General features: G+C 36.0%; 1 protein-coding gene across 1 annotated transcript in view; it reads left to right on the forward strand.

The window, feature by feature from the left end:
- The first annotated feature begins 5,464 nt into the window (after positions 1 to 5,464).
- Positions 5,465 to 21,028, forward strand: part of ABCB5 (ATP binding cassette subfamily B member 5) — a 115,165-nt gene continuing 99,601 nt past the window's right edge. Inside the window, exons 1-6 of the mRNA XM_043872292.1 lie at positions 5,465 to 5,517; positions 7,630 to 7,684; positions 8,017 to 8,167; positions 10,767 to 10,821; positions 20,463 to 20,654; positions 20,740 to 20,911. Of these exons, the coding sequence (XP_043728227.1) occupies positions 5,465 to 5,517; positions 7,630 to 7,684; positions 8,017 to 8,167; positions 10,767 to 10,821; positions 20,463 to 20,654; positions 20,740 to 20,911 (678 nt within the window). The remainder of the gene's footprint in view (positions 5,518 to 7,629; positions 7,685 to 8,016; positions 8,168 to 10,766; positions 10,822 to 20,462; positions 20,655 to 20,739; positions 20,912 to 21,028) is intronic.

A 21,028-nucleotide genomic window follows, 5' to 3' on the forward strand; every position in this document is an offset into this window, starting at 1 on the left:
GTCTAAATCAGTGTTGTGGGGGTGAGAGATGGTAGAAAGCTCCTATTTCACCATTTCGACCTCTGCCTTCACTTCTTTTTTTTTTTTAATCCTGATGTTACACTGACATCTTATGGTAATTGATATGGCTTGTTTGTCCTAAGCTGACAAAATGAAGCAAGTAGTTACATACTTCAGAAAAGGAAGAGAGGTATTGAATTGTAGACACTGTGCTTAGTGTTATAGTAAGGATTAAATGGCTTGCCCAAAGTTATATTCATGGGGAATGCAGAATTTGAGTCTAGGCAGTTTGACTCTAGAAATGTACTTTCTAATATGATAGCCACTAGCCATGTGTGGTTTTTAAAATTTAAATTAGTTAAATTATGTAAAACTAGAAATTTAGTTCCCTCAGTAGCCACATTGTAGTGATGGTGATTTGGTCACTAAGTCGTGTCCACCTCTTGGGACCCCAGGGACTATAGACTGCCAGGCTCCTCTGTCCATGGGATTCTCCAGGCAAGAATACTGGAGTGGGTTGCCATTTCCTTCTCTAGGGGATCTTCCCAACCCAGATATTGAACCTGGGTCTCCTGCATTGCAGGCAGATTCTTTACCAACTGAGCTATGAGGAATACCCCTAATAGCCACATTATAAGTGCTCAAATAGCTACACATGCCTAGTGACTACATCTTGGACGATATAGAGAATATCTCCATTTCTGCAGAAACTTCCATTGGATAACACTGCACTAGAAGCAAAACTCTTGACTTCTCTACTACACCACTTCACCTGTACTTGTATATAACACTGTCAGATTATTAAAGCAATTTTATCCTCAAATTGAAATGGCACCCCACTCAAGTATTCTTGCCTGGAGAATCCCATGGACAGAGGAGCCTGGTGGGCTATAGTCCATGGGGTCACATAGAGTCGGATGCAACTGAAGCAACTTCACACGCATGCACGCATCCTCAAATGTTTAATTATTCATTCTGTGCAGATGACTGTCACAAGTATATATCTAGCTTAACAGTTTTCCTAATTATCAATGCCACATTTCCATCTGTATGAAAGATATGTTCACTTGGACACACTAATATTAACCAAACTTTCATTTTTAATCTGAATGTAACTTTCTCCCCTAACCAACTCTCTCCTGACTTCCCTATTATCATCTTTCTTACTCTTTTATTCCAGTTTCTGAAGTTTAGTTATTGAACTTGTTCTGACTCCTTATTTCTTGTTCCCTGAATCTATATCTTGTCAATCTTTCCTTAAAAATATTTCTCAGATAGGACTTTCTTATTGCTGTTAAACTAGATCATAATGGGTAAACCTGAATCTTCTCTCTTCCCGTGTCCTTACAATCAACATTTATCTGGTTAATTGTATCAAATATCAATGGCCCTGTCATTCTCATTCTCAGAAAATTATCACAGTTGCCCTAAAATTTGGTTCAGTGTATTCTACAATCTTATCTACTTTGTCTCTTTCTCGATTTTTGCATGAGCTGTTCATTCTAACCAGACCGGTCTCATTCTTCTATTGTGAGATAATTCACCTTTGCATTCCTGAAATTATGTTCTCATTCCTCCTCCACACATCTCTACTTATTGACATATTAACTGTCCTCCAAAGATTAACCTCAGGGCCCTTCTCGTCTGTGTGGTGAAACAGTTTAGGTCATAATGTTCTTCTTAGATGCTAGAAAAGTCACTCTATGTACTATTCATCATATAACTTCCTGTCTTGCTGGGCATAATAGTCAGGATTCTCCAGAAGAAAGCCTATTGGTTTTGTCTATGTCTATCTGTATCTATCTATCTAGAGAGAGAGGTTAGACAGGGGAGCATTAAGTCTTAAAACTGGCTCACATGAGTGTGGTGGCTGGCAAGCCCAAATCTTCAGGAAAGGACAAAAGTCAGAAACTCTAGCAAGAACTTGGTGTCTTGAGCCTGAAGACAGTCTAGAAGCAGAATTATTTCCTTTTTAGAAAAAAAGAGAAAACGACAAACAAATATCCCTTATGAATATTTATATAAAATTCCTCAACAAAATACAGTAAGTTCCCTATCTATGAACCTAAAGCTCTGAACTTTCAAAGATGGGAACATGCATTCACATGTTGAATCACATAAGTTAGTTCACGTGTCTGATGTACATTGTGATGTTCGTGTATCCTCTATAAGTGTTTGTGCCTTGGTGTACATTACTGTACAGTACTGTGGAGAGTATAGTAGTATAGATTCTTTATTTCAAGCCCAGGATGTCCAGAAACAAGCGTAAAAGCAGTGGTGATGTAGCTGATACTGCTAAGAAACACTGTCTGTTTCACTGTACTACTGTACTTTTCAGAGTACTGTACTATAAGACTAAAAATGTTTTCTTTACTTTCTGTGCTTGGTTTTTTGTGTATTATTTTGTGAAAAGTATTATAAACCTATTACAGTACAGTACTATATAGCCAATTGTGTTAGTTTCAGTATCTAGGCTAATTTTGTTGGACTTAACAACAAATTGGACCTTAACACGCTCTTGAAATGGAACTCATCCATATGTAGGGGATTTACCATATAGCAACCAAACTCAACAGCTTATTAAAGTGATTTTACACCTTGAACAAGTGAGATTTATTGCCAAATTGCAAGGATATGTGAACTTTCAAAAAGCAATCAATTTATTGCGTGCGTGCTTGCTAAGTCACTTCAGTTACATCCAGCTCTTTGCCACCCTATAGACTGTAGTTTGCCAGGCTCCTCTGTCCATGGTTTTTCCAGGCAAGAATACTGGAGTGGGTTGCCATGCCATCCTCCAGGGGATCTTCCCAACCCAGGGATGGAACCTGCATCTCATATCTTTTCTGCACTGGAAGGCAGGTTCTTTACCACTAGCTCCCCTTGGAAAGCCCCAGCCAATTTAATACACCTCATTAATAGAATGAAGAAAAATCTGTGTCTATCTCAGTTGATACAGGAAAAGCATGTGACAAAATTCAATACCATTTAATGATAGTAACATTCTACAAACTAAGAATAAAAGGAAACTTCTTTCATCTATTAAAAAACCTACGGCTAACATCATACTCAATGGAAAAAGATGATAACTTTCCCCTTAAGATCAGGAGAAATTCTAGGATGCCTACTCTCACCACTTCTGCTCAACACAGTTCCAGCCAGCACACTTGGGCAAATAAAGGAAACATAAAACATCAAAATTAGAAAAAGAACTCTGTTCTCAGACAAGATCTTTTATATAGTGAATCTGAATATCTCTCTCTGTCACTCACACACACACACACAATTGTCATAGCTAATACATGTGTTCATCAACATGCAAAAATCAGTTGCTTCTTACTATTCACATTAGCCAAGATATGCAAACAACTTAAGTGTTCAGCCACCAGCAGATAAATATATAGTATAATATCAGTCAATGAAAATTTCTTGTGCAAATGTGCCATTGACATTAGAGACATTTATTTTACTTATTACAATTACTAATTCAGCTAATAAAATTATATGGGACTAAACAATAGAAAACTGGGTATATAGGCACTACACATCTTTTTAAAAAAGTGTTTATTTGGCTCAATGAATTTTCTTTGCTCACTTTGTTTCCCAAGTACACTATGACAAGAACATAGTGTGCTTTACTTGGAAATTCACCCTTGCTGTAATCAGATATTAAGGTGTGGGCAGAAAACAGGCTTTAGCAAAGCACAGTTCTGAAAGTGCAGTTGGTTTTTTTGTTGTTGTTGAAGAGGAGAAACCACCCATGAGTTTGGTATAAATCAGCAGATCATGCACTTACCAAGGTGAGCCTAAATTGTTTTGGTTTCTTTTAATGAATTTATGAGTTTTATTATATAATTGCTAATTTCTATGAAATGCAATGATTGATAGAGTCTATTTAATTATTTACACATATGTTAAATAACTGGAGATGGTATAACATCAGTATAGCAATTATGAAGTTTTCTTGTATGAAGTTATGAACATTGGTTTCCAAAACAGGAAGACTATGCCAGTGTATTTGTATCATGCCTTCCTTCTCAAGGTCTCCCCTGGCAGCCCAAATAGTAAAGAATCTGCCTACAATGCGGGAGACCTGGGTTCTATCCCTGGGTTGGAAAGATTCCCTGGAGGAGGGCATGGCAACCCACTCCAGTATTCTTGCCTGGAGAATCCACATGGACAGAGCCATTTCTGATGCACTGGATGCATTTCTTCATGGAGAAACTTACTATTTGAAAGTGTATTTTACAGGTTTTTACAGTTGCTTAGGTAGTACAGTCCATGGTTCTCAAAGAGTCAGACACAACTGAGCAACTAACACTTTCAGGTAGTGTTTAATTGATTACTAATTCCACTCTAGAGTTTAAGTTCATATATGTTATAATCTTCTCAATATAGATATTGAGAATACTGGAGTGGGTAGCCTTTCCCTTCTCCAGCGGATCTTTCTGACCCAGAAATTGAACTGCAGTCTCCTGCATTGCAGGCAGATTCTTTACCAACTGAGCTATCAGGGAAGCCCATGGATGTTACATGGCCTAACAAATCAGATTGAGTCAAAAATATCTGTGTATTTGCAAAAAAATGATAATTTAGGTTGATAATTGGAATCCTGAGACTAGCTAAGATCCTAACTGGCTTCATCGGTGGCTCAGATGGTAAAGAATCTGCCTGCAATGCAGGAGACTAGGGTTCAGTTCCTGTCTCGGAAAGATCCCTTGGAGAAGGAAATGGTGATCCACTCAAGTATTCTTGCCTGGAGAATCCCATGGACAGAGAAGCCTGGCGGGGCTACAGCCCATAGGGTCGCAAGAGTCGGACACAACTTAGCGACTAAATGACCACCTAAGACCCTAAAACATCATCTAAAGGAAGAATACACTATATTTAATATAATGAGGTTTTTTTAATATTCTAATTTTTAAGAGCTATTAACTCATATATAGTAGAAGCTCTAACTTCCTCATATTTAGTAAACTAGAGCACTCTGCTCCCTCAAACTACTGGCTAACAGAAACTATTGCATCAGGTTTTTTGTTTGTTTGTTTTTTGCTTTTTTAAACAGAGAAAACTAAGCACTAGATAATTTAAAGGTTTTCATCAGTAACAAAAAATCAGTGTCAGAGGAGGAATAAAATCCAATATCCTGGGAAAACACGCATTGTTCATGAAATCTGGCTTTTCTCCTTTTCCTTCTATCTCTAGAATTTTATTAGCTCCAAATCTAAGCCCAGAATGAAGCAAAGAAGTTATACATTCATGTTAAATTCTGAATAGGTGAGCTAGGTAACCAGAAACTTCATTTGGTGTCTCAGGGTTGTGGGGGCATGGTGAAACTCAGCAGCATGCTTTTCCAGAAACCCCTAGGGATGTAAAGAATGCTTCATATCAATTAAGTGATAAAAGTTTATATTGTCGTGATATACTTGTTAATATTTTATTTCAGAAGAATTAAGTTGTAAATAAGATGGCAAATTCTGAAAAAGCTGAAGAAATGCCAAAAAATTATCAGAGAAATGGGTAAGTTTTGCCTAAATTCTACAAAACATGTTCTGCAACTTCAATTATATCTTATCCTTTTCTCAACTGTAGCAAAATGTCAATAATATTTTCCAAAAATAACAGTGCTGTTTGCATTTTGCTGGACTTTAACATAGTCAGTGTTATAACTGGATTAATAGTAAATTTAGGTAGGGTAATTGCTACAGGATTTGATTTCATATTTACTTCAGATATTTATTCTTCCAAATTTCTTATCTCTTACCAACATGTAGAGGGAAAATACTTAAATATTTTTAATTCTTTGTGAGTCCTTCATTCTATGTGGTACAGTTAATAAAAGAAAATATTGGATTCTAATTATTTTTTCAATAAGTTGGTGCCTACATGTATATTTGTATGTGTGTTATAAAATTTTCCTACATCTGTAATTCATTAACTTGGAGATGTAAAATGGAAATTATTTTAAATATTTTATTTCTATTTTTGCCATAATAATTGAGTTACATTTCAATGTATAAATATAAAACTGTAGAGGCCTGCTTTAGATCACTAGTTATATATTCCTGAAACAAAATTTATCAAAAGAAGATAGGGCTTACTAGATCTAGAGCTTTAAAAGTCCACATTTGAGCTGGGAGAAGGAGTTGTAGGGCTTTTTAATCTTGAAGCAATAATTTTTGTCATCCATGAATTACTCAGAGCAAACTGGCCCAATATGTTAGTAAATTATTAACTTCAGGTGGAATAAAATTAAGTGACTTGTCACTTATCAAAGCTGCCAGAACAGTATATTATGAAGCTGAAGAGAGGAGTCAGGAGTTCATCCTTCTGTGACATCTTTTTTAGGAAATTTAATCTGATCCCCTCCACCCTTTTTTTAATGTTTCAAAGTCTTGTCTTATGTGTATATGTGTGTGTGTGTGTGTGTGTGTGTGTGTGTTTAATGACAGATTACAGATTCCCTGAAATCAGTGGACAAAAATTTACATTCTTCTTCTGGAACTCCTTGAAAGTGAGCTAAGAAATGAAATTTTCACTGGGTACAAATTTCTCAGTACCCTTGTTTAATGTGTACTTAATAGAACTTCTTTCATTTAAAGCATACAGTTTCTCTTGGGCAATTTGTTTCAAAGGGTTAAAAATTCTAATTCACCATCTCATACCCATTAGGATGGCTCCTATCTAAAAATAGTAATAATAATATAAAACACAAAATAAGAAGTGATGTTGAGGATATAGAGAAATTGGAATACTTGTGCATGGCTGATGGGACTGTGAAATGATGTAGGAAACAGTATGGTGATTCCTCAAGAAATTAAAAGAATTATCACATGACCCAGAAATTCTACTCCAGGTTGGATACCCAAAAGAATTGAAAGCAAGGACTTGGAGAGAGATTTTTTATACCTATATTCATAGCAGTACTGCTCACAATAGCCAAAAAGTAGAAGCAACCCAAGTGCTCACTGCCGGTAAATGGATGAACAGAATGTGAGCTAATACTTGCGATGGAATAGTATTCAGACTTAAAAAAGAGGAAAATTCTGACAAGTACTACAACATGGGTTAGCCTTGAAGACATTTTGTTAAGTGAGATAAACCTTTCAGAAAACAATAAAATACTGTACTATTCCACCAAAATGAAGTTCTTAAAGTAGTCGGATTCCTAGAAAAAGAAGGTACAATGGTGATTGGCAATGGCTATGGGGGAGAATTTATTTATTGGATACTGAGTTTCTTTTGGCCAAGACGAGAGTTCTATGAGTGGCTGATGGTGATAGTAGCACAGCAGTATGATTGTACTTAATACCATTAAATTTTTTAAATAGTTGAGATGGTAAGTCCTATGTTATGTGTATTTTATCACTATAAAAAAAAATTCTGCTTCAGATGTGTGTCCTTCAGTTGTTACCTAACTAATAATGTAGAGACAGCCAGTAATAAATTACTTTCCCAGTGATTATACTAAAAATCTTCGTGCTGTATATCATCATTTGATTTTAAAATTTCAGTGTTGATATAAACTTGTTACCAAGGGTAAAATTTGATACTTCAACACAGTTTTAATTAGAAAATTCTACAAATTATATTCACATTGTAATCTTTCCATTTTAAACATTTGTTTTCCAGAAAACTGCAAGAACTGCCTAAAGTAAGAAAGCAAGTTGTTGGACCTATTGAAATAGTAAGTAAAATTAGTTAGAAAGTGTGTCTATATATCAGAAAATTTTAGGGAATTGTCAGGAGAATATAGGATAATTGTGTTTTTCTCATGCAAACATAATTTATTTTTGTGTTTTGGGGGATCTAAAAAAAATAATTTACCAAACTATTATTTCCAACAGGAAAAATGTATGTAAGTAACCCATAAATGCTGTAATAAGAGGTTTAAAAAAAAACCACAGTACCTGTACAAAGATTCAATTTTGCCAAAAATAATGGCAAAAGCTAAAGGTTGGTTTTTGGTGTCTGTTTTTTAACAGTATCATGCTACCATGTTTTATTCATTTTCCTCAGTTTCGCTTTGCTGATGGACTGGATATCACACTCATGATCCTTGGATTACTAGCATCACTAGTAAATGGGGCCTGTCTTCCTGTAATGTCACTGATATTAGGAGAAATGAGTGATAACCTTATAAGTGGATGTCTAGTCAAAACCAACACAAGTGAGTACAATATTTACTTTTCTATGTTGCTAGGGACTCAAAAGTATTAAGGAAAGCAGACATTAAACTCATTATACAGATTATTCTCTTGTCAAACTATGTAATATTTATTCTTCTGTGTTGCCAGGGACTGAAGAACCAAAAGCCATATTTGTCAGCTTTCTTCAAAGAAACAGAACCAATAGAATGTGTGTGTGTGTGTGTGTGTGTGTGTGTGTGTGTGTGTGTGTTTATGTAGAGAGAAAGAGAGACATTTATTTAAAAAAAAAAAAAAAAACAAGCTCACATGATTAGCAGAGATCGTATGTCCAAAATCTGTAAGGTAAATTTGCAGACTGCAGACCTATTTGACTTTATGTTCCCTATTTGACTTTAAATACTAATTTATACCATCTTATTTTCCACCCAAAGTTTAATTTTTTAAATGCCCCAGTTTTGTTCAAGTGGAATAAATTCATAGTTTCCATCTCTATTTCCTTCCATGTGATTATATCCTGTCTACACAGTTATTAATTTTTTGATATTTTATGATAGAGTCTAAAGATGTCATTTAACTTGGCAGACAAATGGAGCTGCCAGTTCATTGAACATATGTTTGTTGACTGCCAGTTATGTCTGTCTGTCTCTTTCTCTGAATGAGTGAGTGAAGAAAGGGAAGGAAGGAGGGGAAAGAAGGGAAGGAGTAAGGACAAACTTAGCAACTTAAGGCAATCTCTTTGCGAGTACTCCTTCCGTTGCATGTGTATGTGCTAAGTCGCTTCAGTCTTAGATCTGCTCTGTAAATGATTACTTTGTTAACTTTAGATAGGGTAGTCATGCGTGAAAGTGAAAGTCACTCAGTCCTGTCTGACTCCTTGGGAATGGAGTGTACAGTCCATGGGTCTCCAGGCCAGAATACTGGAGTGGGTAGCCGTTCCCTTCTCCAGGGGATCTTCCCAACTCAGGGATCAAACCCGTAGTCATGAGTATCTGACTGATACTGCTGAATTTTAATTTTGTTTTTGTTTGAGCCTTCTCCATGTTACTCAGGTTTTCATTGTGTGTTCTTTCAAATGTAATGAACACATAAAGAGGTTGAGAAATATTTAGATAAATAATGGGTTTTGTTTGTATAGGGATTCCCAGGTGGCTCAGCAGTAAAGAATCCGCCTGCCAATTTAGGAGATACAGGAGATGCAGGTTCAATTCCCGGGTCAGAAAGATCCCCTGGAGGAGGAAATGGCATCCACTCCAGTATTCTAGCCTGGAAAATCCCATGGACAGAGGAGCCTCGTGGGCTACAGTCAGTGGGGTCACAAAGAGTTGGACATGACTGAGTGACTAAGCACACATCCTATTGTTGGTATAACATATTATTAAAAAGAAGTGGAAATATTAAGGAGTATATCTTCAGCCTTATAACATTGGTTTTCTGAAGGATAACAGAGGAGGATTTTTTGCTCCTACAATTGAAGATATAAATAATAACTATCATTGATCAGAGGCCCATTTTTATGCCAGCACTGAACTTTTGCACATTTTACCCCTATTAATATAATCTCCAAAATGAAATTATGCCATTTTTATGTGATTCTAGGTACGATTTTTAGAAACAATATGTATTCTCTTTGTTAATTCAGTTAAATTTCCTTAAAACTTTCTACTGAGGTTTAATATTTCTATGTCAACTTTGATATTTGTGATAAGCTGCTTTAAAAATGTTCCCTATCAGTTCCAAAAATGGAATAAAGGAAAAATGCACATAAAGATCATATACATCATCATACAGGATGTCATTGTGTTTATGTAAGAAATGAAGAGGATGATGTCTGTCAACTTATTACAAATGTTTATTATGATCAGAGAAGTAATGGCAACCCACTCCAGTATTCCTGCCAGGAGAATCCCATGGACAGAGGAGTCTGGTGGGCTACAGTCCATGGCGTTGCAAAGAGTAAGGATATGACTGAGTGGCTAACACATGCACACATATTATGGCCATTTAAGAAAGAAAATTATGATAGTTGATATCGACCTCTGTTTTGTGCTGTTGGTGAAATTACAACCTTGGTATACTAATTAGGGTATGATGTAGGTTTTTTAAGAATATATATGGAAATTTTACATGGAAACAGGTGAACCAAGGATTATTTAAATACTGTTTTATGATGCTGCCATTCTTGTACCCAACAAATTTCAATGAGCTTCTTTTAAATTTTTTCCATGACTACTACAACTTTCATTCATATTCTTTATTTGCTGGGGTATTTCAAACTGAATTCTAAATGCATAATCTCAACAGGAAAGGAAATTCTGTTACTATTACTTACACTCCTGTTACCTGAAATCAGAGATATCCTAAAGAATTCTTTCCAGGTATGAGCTATCTGGTTAATGTGTCCTTGTAATTTTTCATGTTGCATGTGTACTTCTTGTGACCAGAGATAATAATTTCAAATTTTAGGTGGAAGAATAGAAAATAAAGATGATCATTAGCTATTGTGTTAAGTCCATTTTCTTGAGAAGGCATTATGTTTTGTTTGGAGGACTATATATAAAACACATCATGGCCAATTATAAATTGATTAATATCCTTATAATTTAAAAAACTTCTCTACAGCAAATTATCGGAACTGTACTCAGTCTCAAGAGAAGGTGAATGAAGATATGATTATGTGAGTACTAATGAAATGTTAATATCATATTCATTGCATACTGCTTTATATGGAAAAAACTGAAATGTCTATCTGATTATTAATATTACATATAAATAAGTAAAGTAAACATGTCCTCTTCTTTCGTTAGATATATAAACATAGTTACACGTTAATTTTTCTCCTACTTGAAAAGTGTATAGCTTCATATGCTTTCAGTTTTGACAGAAGTGTCATAATAGAAATGTTGTTTTGGGATTTGCATTTTTATATCAGCTTTGTTTCTTGGAACTGAAGGTACATATCCTAGAGGTTTAGTGACTAATTTTTCCTTTTTTTCAAGTTATTTTTCTTACAAAACTTATAGAAAAAGTGCCACCTCAGTAAACTTTAAAAGACAAAAATATGTGTGCAACAAATAGTTAAATAAAAAAAAATAAAGAATAGTAAAGTTTTATTCAGATGAATTTTGGAAACGAACTATTCAGACTATCATCAGTTCAGTTCAGTTCTGTCGCTCAGTCATGTCTGACTCTTTGCGACCCGATGAACCGCAGCATGCCAGGCCTCATTGTCCATCACCAACTCCTGGAGTTTACCCACACTCATGTCCATTGAGTTGGTGATGCTATCCAACCATCTCATCGTCTGTCATCCCCTTCTCCTCCTGCCCTCAGGCTTTCCCAGGATCAGGGTCTTTTCAAATGAGTCAGCTCTTCGCATCAGGTGGCCAAAGTATTGGAGTTTCAGCTTCAACATCAGTCCTTCCAACAAACACCCAGGACTGATTTCCTTTAGGATGGACTGGTTGGATGTCCTTGTAGTCCAAGGGACTCTCAAGAGACTTCTCCAACACCACAGTTCAAAAGCATCAATTCTTCGGCGCTCAGCTTTCTTTATAGTCCAACTCTCACATCCATACATACCACTGGAAAAACCAATATCCTTGACTAGATGGACCTTTGTTGGTAAAGTTATGTCTCTGCTTTTTAATATGCTGTCTAGGTTGGTCATAACTTTCCTTCCAAGGAGTAAGCATCTTTTAATTTCATGGCTTTAATCACCATCTGCAGTGATTTTGGAGCCCTCAAAAATGAAGTCAGCCACTGTTTCCCCATGTATTTGCCATGAAGTGATGGGACCAGATGCCATGATCTTAGTTTTCTGAATGTTGAGCTTTACGCCAACTTTTTCACTCTCCTCTTTCACTTTCATCAAGAGGCTCTTTAGTTCTTCTTCACTTTCTGCCATAAAGGTGGTGTCATCTGCATATCTGAGGTTATTGATATTTCTCCTGGCAATCTTGATTCCACCTTGTGCTTCCTCCAGCCCAGCGTTTCTTATGATGTACTCTGCATATAAATTAAATAAGCAGGGTGACAATATACAGCCTTGAGGTACTCCTTTCTCAATTTGGAACCAGTCTGTTGTTCCATGTCCAGTTCTAACTGTTGCTTCCTGACCTGAATTCAGATTTCTCAGGAGGCAGGTCAGGTGGTCTGGTATTCCCATCTCTTTAAGAATTCTCCACAGTTTATTGTGATCCACACAGTCAAAGGCTTTGGCATAGTCAATAAAGCAGAAATAGATGTTTTTCTGGAACCCTCTTGCCTTTTTGATGATTCAGTGGATGTTGGCAATTTGATCTCTGGTTCCTCTGCCTTTTCTAAAACCAGCTTGAACATCTGGAAGTTCACGGTTCACATATTGCTGAAGCCTGGCTTGGAGAATTTTGAGCATTACTTTACTAGCATGTGAGATGAGTGCAATTGTGTGGTAGTTTGAGCATTCTTTGGGATTGCCTTTCTTTGGGATTGGAATGAAAACTACCTTTTCCAGTCCTGTGGCCACTGCTGAGTTTTCCAGATTTGCTGGCATATTGAGTGCAGCACTTTCACAGCATCGTCTTTCAGGATTTGAAATGGCTCAACTGGAATTCCATCACCTCCATCAGCTTTGTTCATAGTGATGCTTCCTAAGGCCCACTTGACTTCACATTCCAGGATGTCCGGCTCTAGGTGAGTGATCACACCATTGTGATCATCTGGGTTGTGAAGATCTTTTTTGTACAGTTCTTCTGTATATTCTTGCCACCTCTTCTTAATATCTTCTGCTTCTGTTAGGTCCATACCATTTCTATCCTTAATTGAGCCTATCTTTGCATGAAATATTCCCTTGGTATCTCTAATTTTCTTGAAGAGATCTCTAGTCTCAGACTATTTATAGTAAATTGTGTTCAGACTAAAAATTGTAAATTCTGAAATAGATAATTTATAAGAACATTTTGCTTTTGTGGGCTTGTGTCTTAAGCAATATGCTTTCCTCTGTCGCATGTGTTGAGTTTGCTAGAGAAATGCAACCTTACTGGGGATAGTCACTGGATTTCTGTAGTGTCTCGCTAAAACTATGTCTTATCAGACCTAAAGTGAAAGTGAAAGTGTTAATTGCTCAGTCGTGTTGGACTCTTTGCAACCCCTGACTGTAGCTTACCAGGCTCCTCTGTCCACAGAATTCTCCACACAAGAATACCGGAGTGTGTTGCCATTCCCTTCTCCAGGGGATCTTCCTGACCCAGAGGTCGAGCCTGGGTCTCCTACATTGCAGGCAGATTCTTTACCATCTGAGCTACCAGGGAAGCCCTTATCAGACCTAGGGGATCTCTTATTCTTTTCCCCCAGAAGTGAAGCCTCCATGTTGCACAACCCTAAGACATTGCAATGGCACTGTCTAGGCCATAATTCTTGACTTTCCACGCTGTTAGCCACAGCCTCATGTGACTGTGGTTTCATGATCTTCAATTAATTAAAATTAAATAAAATTTAAAAATCAGTTCCTCATCCTCAGTCACATGCCAAGTGCTCACAAGTCAAGTAAGGCTGGCTGCCATATTGTACAGCATCAGTATGGGACATTTTCTTCATCACAGAACATTCAGTTGGGCTGTGCTGTTCTGCAACTAAATATGAATAGTACTGCCTCAAGTTTTGCTTTGCTGCAGTCTCAGCTTTCTTTGAGGGAAAGTTTCCAATTTTTTTAGCAAATTTTTCATAAAATTTATTTGTATTGGATCTTTTGAAAATTCCTAATTAGGATCCAGGAACTTCCTTCTACTGAATACTAGTCTTACAGTATTAGAACAGGGCTCTGATGTTATAATCATGAAGTATGAGTTTCTTACAAAAAAAGTTTGGAACCTTTATTTTATTTATTTTTTTTTTCTGCTTGTTGTGTGTTTTCATTTTTAATTAAATAATTCACATTCTGTTCTGCAAAGCAGATCCCGACTGGCAGTAGCCACCAGCTTTAGCTGGGAGCAACATGGCCAAGCAGGCTGAGCTAGCCTGCCAGGCTCCTCTGTCCATGGGATTTTCCAGGCAAGGATGCTGGAGTGGATTGCCATTTCCTTCTCCATGGAACCTTTAAAATTAGGGACATCTATTTAAAAAAGAGATAATAAAAGGGCTAGAGTAAAATATGTCTATGTAGTATGCACAGTTATTAAGAGATTACAAAATTTATGAGGAAATACTCCTAACATTTATAATGTAGTATTTGTTATGCTATTGTTTCTCAAACTAGTGTATTGTTTTGGAAATATTTGAGGTATGTAATGAATAATGGTTCCACAGTCAAACTGGTTTAGAAAACACTATATATGATACCCTTGTTGGACACTTCAGACAGATAAGCATAAATAAGGCTCAGTTTAACCCAGTTTCAAACCTCTTTAACTATGGAAACTAAACATCCTGCTGAGCTAATGTTTTGATGAACAGCTATCTGGGAAACAGTTTTTTATAGAACTCTTTTGGTAGGGATAAGGTTGTGCCTCTTACCTCAGTAATAATCAGGAACTGAAGAATTTTATTCTACCTCAGTCATTTTACAAAGACAATCACTCATAACTTTATGTAATTTTAATGTTTTGATGTTGTCTGTGCCTTTGTCTTACTAATTAGACAATTATTCTGAAAATAAGATTCCTCCTTTGCAATCAGCTCCCATTTCCACCCTTAGCCCCAAGCAAATACTTCTCTACTATCTTTAAAGATTTGCATAATTTAGACATTGCATGTGCTTAGAGACATACAGTATATAGGATTTCCCACCTAGCTTCCTTTATTAAATGTAATGTTTTTGAGGTTCATCCATATTATAATGTGTATTAGTAGTTTATTTCTTTTCATTGCTTAGTAGTAATCCACTGCAAGGATATATCACATTTTGTTTGTCTGTTCACCAGATGATGAACTTTAGGACTGTTTCCGTTTTCTTTTTCTTTTTTTTTGCAATTTAAAAATAATGTTTCTATGAACATTGATATGTAAGTTTCTGTGTGGACATATGTTTTTATTTCTCTTGGGTAGATACCTAGGAGTGGAATTGCTGGTCATATGGTAAGTTTACATTTAACTTTTTAAGAAACTGCCAAACTGTCTTCCAAAGTGTATATACACCATTTTACTTTCCCACCAACAATGTGTGTTTCAGTTTCTCCACATCTTCACCAACACTTGTTATTGTCTTTTTTATTATAGCTATTTTGTAGGTATGAAGTGGTTTGGTATTGTGACTAATTTGCATTTCCCTAGTGACTAATAATGAGCATTATTTTTCATTTACTTTTTAAGCATTCATGTATTTCTTTGGTAAAATATATATTCAAATATTTTGCCTATGTTGTTGTATTTGTCTTAAATATTCAATTGTAAGAGTTCTTTATAAATTCTAGATGTGAGTTCTTTGTCAGATATATGACTGGCATAAATTTTCTCCTAGTGTGTGGCTCATCTTCTCATTTTCTTAAAGATTCCTTTTGAGGCAGCAAAATTTTAAATTTTGATTAGGTACAGTTTATCAAGTTTTTTGTTTATGAATTTCCCTTTTGGATTTAGAAATTCTTTGCATAGGATCATGAAAATTCTCTTCTATATTTTCTTCTAGAAATTTCAACAGTTTAGCTCATCCTTAGGTTTTTGATCCATGTTGAGTTTATTTTTGTGACTATTGTAAGGTAAGGGTCTAACTTCTTTTTTGCATGTGGCTATTCATTTGTCCTAAGACTGTTTCTTAAAAAAGCCATTTTTCCACATTGAATTGCCTTGGCACTTTTACTGAAAATCAAATGCCCACAAATGTAAGGGCTTCTGTTCTCCCATTTTTGTTGCATTTATTGATATGGTTATCCTTATACTACTGTTGGGCTTCCCTTGTGGCTCAGACAGTAAAGAATCCGCCTGCAGTGCAGAAGACCTGGGTTCGATCTCTGGGTTGGGGCGATCCCCTGGAGGAAGTCATGGCAGCCCACTCCAGTATTCTTGCCTGGAGAATTCCATGGACAGAGGAGCCTAGCGGGCTGCAGTCCGTGGGGTCGCAAAGAGTTGGACACGACCGAACGACTAAGTACAGCACATGTTGGTATCACACTGCCTTGAATGCTGTAGATTTAGAGTTTAAATAAATAAATTTTTAAAAATCAGGTAATGAAAATCCTCCAACTTTGTTCTTCTCTTTAGACATCTCATCTCTACATATATTTATACATCTATTTGGGGATTACCTTTCAAAATCTGCAAAATAGCCTGCTGAGGTTTTTGACAGGGGTTGATTGAATCTATAGATCAATCTGGGGAGCCATCATCTTATCAACACTGAGTCCTCCAATCCATTTATTCAGATCTTTAATTTTTCCCAACAATGTTTTATAGTTTTCAGTGTACAAGTCTTCCATTTCTTCTTTGCATTTGGTTTTCTTAACCCGTTTCCTCTTAGGATATTGCAAACATTTTCCCCACATTATAAAACATTTTCCCCACATTATAAAAAGTTCAGTAGCATTTTGTGGTGTCCTTGAGCAGTCCCTTCTATTAGAAAACCGTCAATTCTCATTATTGTAATAATTATCTTCTATTAAAGTCATCATGAACACTGAAATACCAATACTAAACCATTACTTCTAGGTTTCTGTGAACCTCCAGTCACAACATTTGCATTAATCAATTGATATTGAACTCTTGGTCAACAGCACTGTAACTCATGTTGGAATGACACTTGCCTTTCACATGTATTTTCATGTGCCATAGGGCACTTCACAGCTTCCTGCACTTAGGAACACTAGACAGGACTTCAACTTGCTTCTTGAGAGTTATTTTAAACAGTGAAATCATCAACAAAAAACACAAAAATGAGAACAATTTGCCACTACCCTGATCACAAAAATTACATTAAAGGACAGGGAAGCCTGGTGTGCAGCAGTGCATGGAGTCGCAAAGAGTCAGGCACAATTTAGTGACTGAACAGCAACAAAAAAAAAACGATGAGAGCTAAAACAGAAAAGCAGAATGTTACCTTGTTCAGCCTCAGCTGCGAACATCTATCTATGTTGGGTGACTCAAAATTTTGGCCACTCTGCATATGTCCATAAATAACAATGAAAACAGCAATAACTGATTTTTGGATTACAAGTAAATTTTATTGAACAGGCACATTTGCCAACAGAGAATCTGGGAATAATGAGACTCAAGTGTACATTTCTTTGTGCTTTTCTTGGTACTTTACTACCCTGGCATTCCAATTACCTCACTGGCCACTTCTCAAGCTTTCTTTACTGGCTCTTTGTCTTCTTAAACTCTACTATGTTTGGAGAGTACTTGAGCTCAGTCCTTGGTCTTATTCTCTTTTTTTTATTGATATCTACACTTTATTCTCTGTCTCTGTGGATGATCTCAGACAGTAGTTTAATTGCCACCTCTCAGCTGTTGACACAGATTTTCATCTCCAGCCGATACCCCTCTCCAGCACTTCAGCTTCTCATTTTCCAACTTGTTACTTGATATCCACTTTGATGTTTAATAGGCATGTCAGACTTATGTCTAAATCAAAACACTTGCTATCTCCTGCAAATCTGTTCCTCCGTCAGCTGCCCACATCTGTAAATGGCACCCCATTTACCAGTTGCTCAAGACAAAATCTAAACAGTTATGCTTGCTTTCTTCCCTTCCTGCTTCCCTCACATCCAGTACATTAGCAATTCTTGTTTGTTCTTGTATTTCCAAAATATAACTAGAATCTGTCTACCTCTTTGCAATCAGCTTCCACCATCTACATCCAAGCCTCCATCTTTCTGACTCTATCTTACTTACTTTCATACTTACATTGCAATTGCCTCCTATCTAAACTGTCTTTTTTTTTTTTTTTCTTTTGTTGTTGCCTTCATCCATTCTCCAAAGAGGATCCAGAGTAATCTTTAAAAGGTGAATAGATAAAGACATTGTATGTTTAAATGGTCTTCTGTTCTCTTGGAATAAAACTTGTGCAGTGCACCATAGCTAAGAGCCCTATGACATGCCAAATTCTCCAGCCTCATAATTCCATACCACTTTGGATTTCTTTTATTCTGGGAATATGGTAAGCTCTTTCCTGCCTCTGAATGTATTACTTGCTCTTCTCTGTTCCTGCAATTCTCTTCTTGCTTTTTTATGGCTAGTTCCATTTCTTCTTTTGAATCCCAGCCATTATATCATTTCCTCAAAGGAAATTTTCTTAATCATTCTTTTTATCTTCACTAATTCTCCTGACTCACCTTTTTGTTAGTCGCTAAGTCCTGTCCAACTCTTTTGAGACTCCATGGACTGTAGTCTGCCAGGCCCCTCTGTCCTTGGGATGTCCCAGGCAAGAACATTGGAGTGGGTTGCCATTTCCTTCTTCAGGGATCTTCCTGACCCAGGGATTGAACCTGCATCTCCTGATATATATATAAATAAATATATAGCCATCCATCCATCAGTGGCACTTAGGTTGTTTTCATATCTTGGCTATTGTAAATAATACTGTGATGAATGTAGAGGAGCATATGTCTTTTCAAATTATTGGTTTTATACTCTTCAGATAAATACCCAGAGTGGAATATTTGGATCATATGATATTTCTATTCTTAATTTTTTGAGGAATCTCCATACTGTTTTCCATAGTGGCTTCACCAATTTAAATTCCCAGCAACAGTGCACAAGGATTCCCTTTACTCCACATCCTCGCCAACACTTGTTATTTCCTGTCTTTGTGATAATAGCCATTTTAACAGATGTGAAGTGATATCTCACTGTGGTTTTGATTTGCATCTCCCTGATGATAAGTGATACTAAGCATATTTTCATGTGTCTCTTGGCCGTCTGTATGCTTTCTTTGGAAAAATGTCTCTCCCGATCCTCAGCCCATTTTTTATTTGGATTGTCTGTTTTTACCTTGTTGATTTTCATTAATTTTTATATATCTTGGATCCCAGCTATTATATCATTTCCTCAAAGGAAATTTTCTTAATCACTCTTTTTACCTTCACTAACTCTCCCGACTCACCTTTTCATTAGTTGCTAAGTCTCGTCCAACTCTTTTGGGATTCCATGGACTGTAGTCTGCCAGGCTCCTCTGTCCTTGGGATTTCCCAGGCAAGAATATTGGAGTGGGTTGCTGTCTCCTTCTCCAGGGATCTTCCCAACCCAGTGATTGAACCTGCATCTCCTGATATATATATATATAATATTAGATATATGACTTGTAAATATCTTCTCCCATTCAGTAGGTTGTCTTTCTATTTTGTTGATAATTTCCTTTGTTTTGCAAAACTTTTTGGTTTGATGTCATCCCATTTGTTTATTTGAAAGCTTGTCTGATTCTAAGAACTGATCTATTTCTTCTAGATTGTCCAACTTGTTGGCAAATAACTGTTCATTATATTCTCTTACAATCCTTTGCATTTCTTTGGTATCTATTGTAATTCTTCCTCTTTTGCTTCTGATTTTATCTAAGCCTTTTCTTTTTTCTTAGCAAGTTCAGCTAAAGGTCTGTCAATTTTATCTTTTCAAAGAACCAGCTTTTAGTTTCACTGATATTTTCTGTTGTTTTTAGTCTCTATTTCATTTATTTCTGCTCGCCACTGTCTTCAGGCTTCATTTCTTTTTCTTTTTCTAGTTTCATGAGGTGTTTAAGTTAGATTATTTATTTGAGATTTTTCTTATTTATAGGCCTGCTGTGAACTTCCCCTTAGTACTGAACTTGCTGTGTCCCTTAGATTTTGGTATGAAATGAAAACATTTCTTATCTGGTCTCCCACTGTTAGATATTTAGAATATTTACAATTGTATGTATTAATGCTACAATAAGCATTCATCTAGATTAATCTTTGTACATATTTCCTCAGGGTAAATTATTTAAGTTGGATAATTTTGGATTTAATGGTATATATATATATATATATATATATATATATTTAAAGCATTTTAAATATATATTTAAAGAATTTTATAAAATACTTTTGACTACTATCCTTTCTTTACTCTCCCTTTTCCACATACAACTATAATAATTACATCAATGTAGCACTTTCAAATGAAAGTATTAAAAATATGGAAAGAAGCTATAACTAACAAACATATTTTGAAATACTAATCTATGCTAATAATATAAGAGAGATATATTCTGAATGTCATACAAGGGTAACTGAGATTCCTCTATCCACATACTCAGTCTTTCTGATGGTGGTTTATTTTTAATTATGTGCTTTAGCATAAACTCTCTTAATCAAATATGACAAATTTCATTTTTTGGTAACAAAGGAAAAAAAGGTGTGCTTCAGTCTCACTAAAATTTCCAATGATTTTTTTTTTCAGGTTAACCTTGTATTATGTTGGAATAGGAGTTACTGCCTTGATTTTTGGCTACATACAGATTTCGTTTTGGGTCATGACTGCAGCACGACAGACCAAGAGAATTCGAAAACAGTTTTTTCATTCAGTTTTGGCTCAGGACATCAGCTGGTTTGACAGTTGTGACATCGGTGAACTTAATACTCGCATGACTGAGTAAGAGAATGGATGTGCAGTTTATCAACTTTGTTCTTATACATGATGTATAAATGACTTAATTTCATGTATTTTCTTATTTCAGTGACATCAACAAAATCAATGATGGTATTGGAGACAAGATTGCTCTCTTGTTTCAAAACATGTCTACTTTTTCTGTTGGCCTGGCAATTGGTTTGGTGAAGGGCTGGAAACTCACACTGGTGACTCTGTCCACATCCCCTCTTATAATTGCTTCAGCAGCCATATTCTCTAGGGTAGGTAAGATGGCTAATGCAGTGTTGACTGAGAGGAAGAATGTGAAGATATTTTACTGAGATTGTATAAAAAGAAGGCAGTTCTGTTTATTTATGTGTCCCCAAATAAGAAAGAAT

The sequence above is a fragment of the Cervus elaphus genome, chromosome 18 (assembly GCF_910594005.1).
Source record: "Cervus elaphus chromosome 18, mCerEla1.1, whole genome shotgun sequence".
NCBI classification, from domain to species: Eukaryota; Metazoa; Chordata; class Mammalia; order Artiodactyla; family Cervidae; genus Cervus; species Cervus elaphus.